This window comes from Pelobates fuscus, chromosome 13, assembly GCF_036172605.1.
Source record: "Pelobates fuscus isolate aPelFus1 chromosome 13, aPelFus1.pri, whole genome shotgun sequence".
Taxonomy (NCBI): Eukaryota; Metazoa; Chordata; class Amphibia; order Anura; family Pelobatidae; genus Pelobates; species Pelobates fuscus.
In genome coordinates this window covers 19,859,690-19,872,687 of record NC_086329.1, presented here as the reverse complement: position 1 = coordinate 19,872,687, position 12,998 = coordinate 19,859,690, and the positions used below count along the sequence as shown (strand labels likewise).

The window sequence follows — 12,998 nt, the reverse complement described above, 5'->3', positions numbered from 1 at the left end:
GCACGCGCGGCTCTTGCTGCGCATGCGCATTCAGCCAGGGACTTTAGAAGAGGGAGGAGAGTCCCAGTGCTGAGGGAGTCCGGCGCTGGAAAAAAGGTAAGGGATTAACCCCTTCCTGCCCCTTCAGCGCCACGGGAATGGGACCCTGAGGGTGGGGGCACCCTCAGAGCACTATACAGGGAGTGCAGAATTATTAGGCAAATTAGTATTTTGATCACATCATCCTCTTTATGCATGTTGTCTTACTCCAAGCTGTATAGGCTCGAAAGCCTACTACCAATTAAGCATATTAGGTGATGTGCATCTCTGTAATGAGAAGGGGTGTGGTCTAATGACATAAACACCCTATATCAGGTGTGCATAATTATTAGGCAACTTCCTTTCCTTTGGCAAAATGGGTCAAAAGAAGGACTTGACAGGCTCAGAAAAGTCAAAAATAGTGAGATATCTTGCAGAGGGATGCAGCACTCTTAAAATTGCAAAGCTTCTGAAGCGTGATCATCGAACAATCAAGCGTTTCATTCAAAATAGTCAACAGGGTCGCAAGAAGCATGTGGAAAAACCAAGGCGCAAAATAACTGCCCATGAACTGAGAAAAGTCAAGCGTGCAGCTGCCAAGATGCCACTTGCCACCAGTTTGGCCATATTTCAGAGCTGCAACATCACTGGAGTGCCCAAAAGCACAAGGTGTGCAATACTCAGAGACATGGCCAAGGTAAGAAAGGCTGAAAGACGACCACCACTGAACAAGACACACAAGCTGAAACGTCAAGACTAGGCCAAGAAATATCTCAAGACTGATTTTTCTAAGGTTTTATGGACTGATGAAATGAGAGTGAGTCTTGATGGGCCAGATGGATGGGCCCGTGGCTGGATTGGTAAAGGGCAGAGAGCTCCAGTCTGACTCAGATGCCAGCAAGGTGGAGGTGGAGTACTGGTTTGGGCTGGTATCATCAAAGATGGGCTTGTGGGGCCTTTTCGGGTTGAGGATGGAGTCAAGCTCAACTCCCAGTCCTACTGCCAGTTTCTGGAAGATACCTTCTTCAAGCAGTGGTACAGGAAGAAGTCTGCATCCTTCAAGAAAAACATGATTTTCATGCAGGACAATGCTCCATCACACGCGTCCAAGTACTCCACAGCGTGGCTGGCAAGAAAGGGTATAAAAGAAGAAAATCTAATGACATGGCCTCCTTGTTCACCTGATCTGAACCCCATTGAGAACCTGTGGTCCATCATCAAATGTGAGATTTACAAGGAGGGAAAACAGTACACCTCTCTGAACAGTGTCTGGGAGGCTGTGGTTGCTTCTGCACGCAATGTTGATGGTGAACAGATCAAAACACTGACAGAATCCATGGATGGCAGGCTTTTGAGTGTCCTTGCAAAGAAAGGTGGCTATATTGGTCACTGATTTGTTTTTGTTTTTGAATGTCAGAAATGTATATTTGTGAATGTTGAGATGTTATATTGGTTTCACTGGTAAAAATAAATAATTGAAATGGGTATATATTTGTTTTTTGTTAAGTTGCCTAATAATTATGCACAGTAATAGTCACCTGCACACACAGATATCCCCCTAAAATAGCTAAAACTAAAAACAAACTAAAAACTACTTCCAAAAATATTCAGCTTTGATATTAATTAGTTTTTTGGGTTCATTGAGAACATGGTTGTTGTTCAATAATAAAATTAATCCTCAAAAATACAACTTGCCTAATAATTCTGCACACCCTGTAGTGCCAGGAAAACAAGTATAGTGCCAGGAAAACAGAAGCTCCCAGCCCTCAGTCTAAAGTAGTGTGTGCGTGGATAGAGGCAACAAGCACACCACAGGTAAGAAGTGAAACCATTCTAAAAACACTTCAACTACTTGGTGCACCAGGACACCATAACCACTTAAACACTATGGTAACTGGAATATTCCTTTAAAAGGTAAAGTGGTACTTAGTGTAATCTATACATTGCATAGGCAAATGTATTAATTCAAGTGTAGATTTAGTTATTTAAGCTTAGGATTGGCACAGAGATATATATTCCACAATACAGTGACTGACGGGGATAGATGTACTTCATCAATGTTGCCAACAGATATAACGGTGAGGTGGCTTCATCAAAGTGCCATTGTACAGCTCTACGGAATCTGATGGCGCTATATAAATAATAAAATAATAATAGTAATATGAAAAATGGTCCACATTTGTAAAAGTGAAGTAGTCACCATGGAAACCAGAAAACCATCAGGCAAATTCAATTGGTGATTACAGCACTCTAACAAATGCTCAGCGCTTTTCAAATCATGACACTTCGCCTACCATAAGGTATTCACAAAAAAGATGATACATTTAAAAAAAAAAACAAAAAAAAAAACAGGTTATCATTACGATATACATATGCTAAATTTGGATTATTTATAAAACGCCCAAAAATCCCACAGCACTATACAATAGGTGGATTAACAAACAAGTATCTGTAACAAGACAAGTTGGGTGCACAGAAACAATAGGAGCTGGGGGCCTTGCTCTAAGAAGCTTACAATCTAATTAGCTGTGTATATGTGTAATAGTGCCTAGTTATAAATGTTTGTGTGGAAAATCAGGTTTATAGACAGCAAGGTATGTGTATGATGTGATACTAATTAGAGAGATCAGGTAGAGAGCCCGGCTAGTTAGAGATATATTCAGTATCATTGTGTGCATGACTTTGTATGTTTGAGATGATGTAGATTTTTTTTTAGAGAATAATAAGGTCTGTGAAACCATTGCTAATTAACCCCTTAAGGACCAAACTTCTGGAATAAAAGGGAATCATGATATGTCACACATGTCATGTGTCCTTAAGGGGTTAAAGGGGTTATTCAGCAGCTGAGCATTCAATAGGAATTTCAAATTTAAGGTGAGATTAACAAAACGTGAACAAGTCTGTGCTTTGAGTTTGGCAAATCTGGCCTTAAATTTGAAATTCACTTTAGTAAATAATCCTGTAATTGTTTCCACTTTTTTAATTAAAATTCTGTCTGACTTTGAGATTCTAGGGAAATTTGTCAATCCTGCCAACCATAAATGCAGTGAAAGTTTGGCAGAGGCTAACTGGAATCGTAACTCACGGCGATACGTCTGCCAAGCAGGGTCATTCCAAGGATTACTAGAGGCCTAGAAAGCATTTACTGTCACTGTAAAGCACCAAATCAACTATTTGAAGTCATTCAAATAACCTAAAATGTCATCGGTTAGCTGTACAGTAGCATGGCCAAGCATGAGAATACAAAGTGCAAATTAATCTTTTTCTTCTACGGTTAGAAACAGAGGTTAAAGTGTATATTTATTGTTAGATTGGTTCATTACTTATACCAGATTTGCACTGTTTCAGATTTTTGGGTTGTTAAACAATTTAATTAATTAGATGTTTTTTCTGTGCTGTGCCCCTGTGTGTGTAACATAGATATGATAAGAACATAGAATGATATAGGCTCCATAAATAAATAAATTTAACGACACAGGTCAGTCCTTATCCATATAACAGATTACGGTATTGTTTCTATGTCAGTTCCCAGTTTGGGTCTCTTCAATCTGTCCCAGTATTCTGATTTTGGGGGGGGGATATAACCCAGAATTGTAACTGCACTTTCTCAAAACATACATGGGACCTTTCTAATCTGGTTAACACAGACTGTCTTCAGTGCTTTAACCCATTACTAACTCACTACAAACTTAGTGAGTTTGTAGTACCCAAATGGATTAATACTTTTTACTTATAGAAAACTAACTTGTTAGTACTTCTAGAGATTGCATATTGAGAAAGAGGTTTCATGAGATAATCTGCATCTTTAAAATTCTGTAGATCAACAGCAGTTATAAAGATCATGTTTCATGTAATCAGCTGTGGGGGCTTCAAATAAAGCCATCAAGCCCCTAAAATTTGAGTACGATCCCAAAAAACTCCAAGTCAAACACTAAGTGTTCAGGTATGATTATGTAGTGGGAGATTTAGCCTGTACATAATACATGAAAATATTAATGTATCACTGTATCATCAGAACACTTGGAATGATCTTGAACTCTGAAGCAGGCCCCGAGGCTCATCTGACATCAATCCCTTGGGACATGAAAAGGGTGGATTGTACAAATAAAAATGAAACAGATGTTTGAGATTTTTTATTTTTTTTTGTGGGAAAGAAGGGCTTACAGATTCTGCATGAGAACATGCTTCTAAAAGTGATACTCAAAAATCCATGCACCGAGTTAATTAAAATGACACTAAGTACCACAACCACTTTAACATGCTGGTTCAGTCTCCTGACACACAGCCAATTAATTACACCGCCTTAACAGTGTCAGAATGGATATCACTAATGAGAAAATAGGAACATCCGCTTTAGAGGTATATGTGAAGAGGGGCTAAGCAGTTGGCACGCATGGGACCCAAGTGAGTGTCAATCTGTTAAACATGGTTTGACCCAAAGTGAGCAACCGAATGCAGAGTGGGTACCCACTGTTCTTAAAACATTATTCTGGAAAGCCACCAAAGTATTCCTGGCATATAACCAACACCGTAGGCTGTAGTAGGAATGGTGCTTGGAGTGTTCGTTTAATTGAATATTTTATTGGGAAAGACATGTGGAGATTTTCTCTTGTCTTCATGTGCTGAAATAATGAGCTTATAGTGACCCAATTCTGTGGATCTAAACAAGGGCAGTAACAGGACTTAAAAAGAAACAAACCCAAAAATAAAAAAACTGTCATGTCATCAGAAACAAGAGTGATTTAGACTAATGTATGTATCTTTTATTTTAAGTATTATCTGACACTATCACCCATAGATTGGATTGGAGATTATGTAAATTAAATGAAAACCCAACTGTCATCTCACCTTTACATTTCTAATTTTGGTCACATTTTCATCGACATTCAAGATAATCTTTGCACCTTCTGCATTCTCCCTGGAAAACAAAAAAAAGAGAAAGAAAACCAAAATGTAAAAGTGCCAAATAAAATCAAACAGTGCATTTAAAGTACTAGTATTTCTTATTCATCAGTTGTTCAACAATGTGAGTTTTGTCGGTGCATTATAAAGAATAGTTTTAGGTCTCTATACACCTCTGGGATTCCCTGGCTTCTAGAATCACATGCAATATAGGCCTTACTTGCCGCAGTTGCATAAAAAGTCTGTTTTTGTAAGTCCAACCTTAGATTTGTACACATGGCCTGTAAGATAAGATAAGATGCATATGGTTGGGCACGGCAGCAGGAAGGATCGTCTCCAACAACAAAATATTTCTAAAGATTAAGGGACACTATGCATATGACACTCCCACCACCATGCCTGACTATAGGCAAGACACACTTGTCTTTGTACTCCTCACCTGGTTGCCGCAACACATGCTTGACACCATCTGAACCAAATAAGTTCATCTTGGTCTCATCGGACCACAGGACATGGTTTTCAGTAATCTTTAGAAGAGGCTTCCTCCTGGGACGACAGGCACTGACAGGCCGTCCCCCCCACCCCTTCAACCTCTGCAGCAATGCTGGCAGCACTCATACGTCTATTTCCCAAAGACAACCTCTAGATATGATGCTGAGCATGTGCACTCTACTTCTTTGGTCGACCATGGCGAGGCCTATTCCAAGTGAAACCTGTCCTGTGAAACCGCTGTATGGTCTTGCCCACCGTGCTGCAGCTCAGTTTCAGGGTCTTGGCAATCTTCTTATAGCCTAGGCCATCTTTATGTAGAGCAACAATTTGTTTTTTTCAGATCCTCAGAGAGTTCTTTGCCATGAGGTGCCATGTTGAATTTCCAGTGACCAGTATGAGAGAGAGTGAGAGCGATAACACCAAATTTAACACACCTGCTACCCATTCACACCTGAGACCTTGTAACACTAACGAGTCACATGACCCTGGGGAGGGAAAATGGCTAATTTCCACTTAGGGGTGTAATGTGGGTGTACTCTCTTTTGTTGCCAACGGTTTAGACATTAAAGGGACAAGATAGTCACCAGAACAACTACAGCTTAATGTAGTTGTTCTGGTGAGTATAATCATTATATGCAAGTATTTTCATGCAAACATTGCCTTTTCAGAGAAAAGGCAGTGTTAACATTGCCCCTAGGGATAGCCTGTTTACATTGCCCCAAGGGACACCTCCAGTGGTCATTCCTTAGATGGCCAATGGAGGTGCTTCCTGGCTCAGTGCTACACAGTAGGCAGCAGTGCCGTTCAGCATCTCCACACTCTGCAAGGGGATGCTGAATTTTGTTCTCATAGAGATGCATCAATTCAATGCATCTCTATTAGGAGGTGCTGATTGGCCAAAACGACATTTCGCCCCGCCCCCTTGTCGATTTCAGCCAATCCAATGCTTTACCCATGGACAATTCTGATGATGTCACAAAGGAGACGGGATGAGTTTTATTAACTTTTAAGGGGGCACATTTGTGTTCCTGACCATATAGTGTTCCTTTAAGTAATAAAGTGCTACACACATTGAAAATTCCCAGCAGCAAACGTAATGAGTTTCGTGCTATGGCACCTAATCATGGATTTAAGATGAGATGCCCGAATGTATGGTGATTTCATTTAAAAAAAAAAAAAAAAAAGAATAGAAAGTGTTGCAAAAAGTTTCATAGAATTATAAATCACAGAAACGCACAATACCACATTACAGCAGTGGGTCCAAAATGAGATACATTTCAGTTACAAACATAAAACTTGCAAATAGGATATTCATGAAAAACCAAACATACATAGACAGAGTCAGTACTAGGCTAAGGTGAGATTGGATCCCTCAACACTTACTAAGCAAGGTCAATAGAAAATTTAGCAACAATGCAGAACAAAGTACCTTCAACGGCATTTGCGAGGAGGTTACAATTCCCACCTTAAATTCTCAATCTAGCTAATATTACTGGTTATGATGCAAGTCTTTAAAACTTTAATTTTTAGGGAAAACAGGATTGGTCCACGATGGATTTTCATAACCCGATTTTCTTTAACCCGCTCCAAACAAGTTGTACTCTTGCTTAACCATACAAATATTTTAGACATATCATAAGCAAAAACACCCCACTGTCACCACTTGAAATCAATTTGTCAAAAATCTGGGTACTGCACCCATTGATTCCTTGGAAAAAAAACCCACTAAAATAAGGGGAAACAAGAATTAAAGTGAGAAGTTTGCTCAAAATCTGAGCATGGAGAGAAAGTCTCTACACTCTGGGAAATGTACCCTCCACGCAAGTGGCACTATAGGGTTGCACCAAAAAAAATAATAAATATACATTATTGTAGTGGTTATAGTGGAAAGCTAGGGTTAAGTCTATCCACTATGAAGTGGTATGACGAAAACAAGAGGAGTCCCGGCATCCAAGGCACATCCTTTAGTGTTGGCCAATATATGAAGAAGCTTTCACAAATACATTATGATGCTCAACATGCAGATCGCTCATATATAGAGGTTACTGAAATGACTAGAACGAGTCGAAAACCACCAGCAAACAGGATTACAAAGTAAGAGTAAGCCAAAGTCAAATAACCAGAGAATTAATAAACCTACAGGAATACACACTCCGGCTTCCGGCTGTTAAAGGAAACAGGGCAAGGTACTGACTAACCAGTGTTGTTTTATAGGCACAAATGAAAGCCTATTGTCCTGCGTCAATATTGGCAGGATGTGCGATCTCAGGGGTGTTTAAGAAAGAGTAAAGGGAAGTTTCTAAGGTCAGTATTATGTTGCCAAAATGACACATGGCATCATCGTGTATCAAGTGAAGACACAAACTGGACTCATGTAATGAGACAGAGGTTTAGCTTTCTCCATTGTGCATCCAAAAGAGCTTGCATAAAACTGGCAAAGCCAGCGATTGGGGGAAAATAAAAAATGATAATATTTTAGAGACATAAAGGAAGATGAAACTTCCTTATATGGCATACCAAGCTGATGAGATGGTCTTTGGATGCCAAAAAAAACTTCTGTTTGTTTGTCAACCCACAAGGGGAAAACAAGTTTGACCCACTCCAGAGTGACCTCAACCAAATAGTCCCTGCACGGTTACAGTGAAATTGTGGTTTAAGTGAAGGGAAAGTCAGATCAGCTCAAGAAGAAGTAACACTGCATTGCTCACTGCTTTGCACTGTGAGAGAGCTCCCCTGAGATTAAACCTGCTCTCACCAAGTTTTAGAGATCTGCGATCAGGAAACAAAAACCCCTGAAATTTTTTTATTTTTTTTTTATTTTTTAAATGCACAAAGCTAAATAAATGGTTATAGATGTCTTCGGCAGAGTTGGCACGTGCACACAGCTAAATTCTGAGTTCCTGTGGTCACATTAAATGTGCCCACTGAATCCTTTAAATACCCTACAAACGGGCTAAATATAAACGCATATGGAGCAAAGCTGATCTTTGAAAATAACAAAAAAACTTTATTTCAGTAGAATGTAATGCCAATAAAACCCACCATAATAATCCCTTAATGCATTGCAACCTCTTCTGTACTGTGCCTACACCCCGTATTACAACAGCTTGGAGACAGGGGGAATAAATGGTGATTTTTGCGTAAGAAAATCGTTTTAAAAAACGAAAACTCCTTAGAATGAATGAAAAAATGGAGGAGTGAATGAGATATGGTTAATGTTAACAGTCAGGGACAAGTCTGATCCAGCATGCGACACTGAACAGCAACGTATACTACAAGTATAGGCTCAGGCACTATTAGCAAACCTTTGAATGGTCGGGTGTAGAGCAAGAAAGTAATACTAATAAAACCATAGTTGAGGAATAGGTATAAGGTACTTAATATTAGCAACCCTAGCCGGGTTCAGGAGAACAGAATTCAGCCGCGATGGCCACCTGCAGTACAAATTGAAATGTCCAGTTAACTCTAATTTGAGTAAACTGAGACAGACATTTATCATTTCCAAAAGGAAATTATCTTCCACTCAATCAATAAATGTATATTTCTATGATCATTGCCATAATAATAATAATAATAACAACATTTAAAAATCCAATATGGGGGGGCGGGGCCTGACCAGCAAGATGGCCGGACGTGTTTACTCACAGCTCCGACCTTACACTGCAGAATCTCAGGCAAAAATGCCTACAAATGGTAAAGTGACCCACCTGGAGTACCGGTGGAGAGTCACTGCTTCTACCGGCACCCACCGTACGACGGCATCGTTCCAGCCAGAGCTACCTCTGCAGCCCACTGTGCCCGGTGATTGGGGGAGGCGGCCGATCTCCCGACCCGGCGAGCACACGGCTCGGAAACCACCCAACAGCCTCGAACCCCCCCCCTTTGGACCGGTGGGGGTTATCCCGGTCCCCGCTGGCGCACCTACTGGCTCACGTCCACAAGCCCTGACAGGGCACACGGAGCGGCTGTACTGCCACGTGAGCTCCAAGATGGCCGCCGGAGGAAAGCCTGAAGCAAAGCACCCACAGGGTGAAGACCGCATAGCTCAAGCCTTTGAAAGATTCTGGGCGCAGCTCTGGAGTGCGGTCTACCCTCAAGCGAAGACACCAGCGATGAAACATGTGGCCCCAACCCGACTTCCCGGACATCGCATCGTACAGCAACCCATTAAAAGAGGCCTGATCAAAGTACCTGCAGAGCAGAGGAAGAGAAGGCAACAGGCCTATTCCCGCCAAAAGCCCCGACCTGCGGAGTCCCTTCACAGCCGCGGACAGCAGTCTCTAAAGAGACATTCCTCTGGAAGCTCATCCTCTGCCCAGAAAGCCAGATCCCAGAGCGAAAGGAAGCAGTGTGGAGGAAGATCTCGAGCCCTGATCCCAGCTGCAGCTACAGAAGGGATCCCTAAGACTGTAACGCTGGACTGTGCAGAGGTCTGGGGGAGATGGGTGGCTGATCGGGGAGGCCCATACAACCTACCATTCAGCGGTGGGAGACTCTATGCAAAGGGTATAGGTTAAACCTTACCAGTTTTTTGGGGATCACCACCCTGTCTCGCTAGGTTACTACCCACGGGTATTAACTCCTTCATGTTATTCTACTGTGAGTGTGCCCTGCACACTACTAACTTATGTTACTAAGCCCAAATAGCCCTCACATACTTCTAGTTATGGATTCACTCTTGTATTGATCGTCAAAATACACAAAATGTGCAATATATGAGAAGCCATACCACTGTTAATGTTTGTTTGTTATCCTGCTAGCACTAGCTGTTGTGGTGGTACAAATTCTACCTGTTATCTAATGCACGACTTAAATAACGCCTTTACCTATATACCTACCCTGTCCACTCTGTCGTAACAAATCCATAGGACATGCATGAACAGCGTGTGAATCAGCAACTTACCTTTAAGCAATGTTGTACGCATGTTAACAAAGTATGATCAAACTAAATATACACACTAAGCAGCCCATAACTATTAAGCTGTATTACCACTATGCTAAACTATTACTTAATGCGTTAAAACAACGTCTCTCTTGAACCACTAACACAAAAATGTGCGCTGATATGCTACTATGCCTTTTTTGTTTAATTCATTGTTCACTCTTATCTTGCTATAGCTGGCAAGGCATAATGAGAATGTTTGTAACCCTCATGCGCTTCAAAAATAAAGAATTTAAAAAAAAAAAAAAAAAAAAAAAAATCCAATATAAAAACCACCCAGAGCCTATCACTGCCATGGAATTCCTATTGATAATGTAAGACGGTAAATTCTCCATACATTAGTAATTACTCAACAAACCATTACAGTGCACTCGTAAGTTGGTAATGCTGTCAGAATTCTAGACAATGACTTATAGAATGCATATATAATACACAGATTTCAATCCCTTCAAATTTGGAAGGGGAAAAAACTGAAATCCAAAGTTGCATTGTTCAAATCTTAGAATCCCCACTGAAGTCAATGAATGACTGGCGGGATGCCCAGCAGAAGAGGGACTGAAAAACAGGATGTATAAATGATATCCCACGTGGCTTCAAGTTTATTACAGTCAAACCATTACTAACTTAAAGGGACACTATAGTCACCCAGACCACTTCAGCTCAATGAAGTGGTGTGGGTGCCAGGTCCCTCAGGTTTTAACCCTTCACATGTAAACATAGCAGTAACTACTATGTTTACATTGCAGAGTTAATCCAACCTCTAGTGGCTGTCTTCCTGACAGCCGCTAGAGGCGCATCTGCGATGCTGGATGCAAAATTTGCATCCAGCATGCAGAAAGGCCATAGGAAAGCATTGAGAAATGCTTTCCTACAGAGAGTTTGAATGCGTGCGCGGCACTTGCCGCACATGCACATTCCGCTCCACTCTACTCGGGAGCTGACATCGGCGGATGAGGTCACCAGCGCCGAGGGAGCCTGGCGCTGGATAAAGGTAAGCTGCTGAAGGGGTTTCAACCCTTTCAGTGCCACAGGAGGGGGACCCGGAGGGTGGGGGCACTATAGTGTCAGGAAAACCGCTTTATTTTCCTGACACTATAGTGGTCCTTTAAAGCAGTGTACAATAAATAAACAGACAGGCCTGTTAGACCTGTGATATGAACACACAGCAGACAACCAAAAACCGGAATACTGTACTATTTATTTAAACTACAGTAGGAATAAACTTCCATAGTATCTTTCTGAACCCTCTCACTGGCTGTCTCAGTTGGTGTTCCCCACTGCTCTATTCTTGGTTCTCTTTTTCTCCATCTACCCTTTCTCTCACTTTATCTTTATTAACTGTTTGGATTTCAGTAACATCTAAATGCTAATGATACACAAATTTACCTCTCCATCCCCGACCTCTCTTCTGCTCTCCTGTAACACGTCACAAACTCTCTCTCTTCTATCTCTAACTGGATGTTGTCCTTTTTCTAAAACTTAATCTTTCTAAAACTGAACCCCTAATCTTTCCATCCTCAAATAATCCTCCTCCGTCAATCTCCCTTCAAGTCAATGGGACACCCACCTCCTATTACACCCACCTCGCAAGCTCTCTACTTAGGTGTTACTTTTGAATCGGGTCTAACCTTTTCTCCTTCCATCCAGTCTGTCTCCAAATCCTATAACTTCCATTTAAAAATGTTGCCGCATTCTCCCCTTTCTTTACCATTATATTTCATATGTAAATAACGTCTTGTCAAATATCCCCACTTTAGAATTGTAAAGCGCTGCAAAATATGTTGGCAATATAAATTATAATGATAATATTAATACCGTACCTAGGATATTTATTACACTGCATCTGGTTAAATATGATTTACACCATTGTGATTTATGCCAGTAAAACTACAGAGAATATTAATGATATTGGGAAACATTTATATCCAGAGAGAAATCCGGATTATTTTACCTCTAACTCCTTAAAGAGTTAGTCCAGGAAGCATGATCAGTTCAGTGAATTGAAGTAGTCATGGTGCCTGGAATTTGAATGTGCAATGTTTCGCTGTGATACACTGAGCATACCGAGTTTAACCCCTATGCTACCAGTGGTATAATTCCATCTCCGCCAGCACATGGAACAACAGTTCCAGGCTGGTTAATGACAATTCTGAGCAAATTAAGATGCAAAGACACTCATTCATCAGCTGAGAGCGGTCAGCTGATGCTTTCAGCCAAAAAATGATCATTCGGATCGACACCCGGGTGCTGCTCTAAAGAAGCCAGGTATCTTAAACTCTGCTTCACAGGAGACCAGGTAAGAGAGCAAACCATTGTAAAACAGTTTGCCCCATTACCGAGGAACAGCGCATGGGTACTCCTACAATTATTACCACTATGGCGGACTACTGTGATTATGATGGTTGGAGTAACCATTTAAGAACCATAGCAGAGATTGTGGGTTGTTAGTTCATGGATTTCAAGTCAAATCTTAATGCATAACTGAACACATGAGGATAATTAATTTACAGACTGAGAGACAAAGGCTTTAAAGTATATATTGATAGCCATGTCCCCATAGCGCTTTTAGTTCAGGGACAAGAATAAGCAGCTTATGGACAGTCTCCAAGCAGCAACAAACAGAAGACTATGAGTGGAAAATAAC

The 12,998-nt window shown here is 41.0% G+C and overlaps 1 protein-coding gene across 1 annotated transcript in view; it reads right to left on the bottom strand.

Annotated features, from left to right (window-relative positions):
• The window catches only part of STARD9 (StAR related lipid transfer domain containing 9), a 151,461-nt gene that overhangs the window by 113,878 nt on the left and 24,585 nt on the right, over positions 1 to 12,998 (bottom strand). The window contains exon 3 of the mRNA XM_063439247.1: positions 4,867 to 4,936. Coding sequence (XP_063295317.1) covers positions 4,867 to 4,936 — 70 coding nt within the window. The remainder of the gene's footprint in view (positions 1 to 4,866; positions 4,937 to 12,998) is intronic.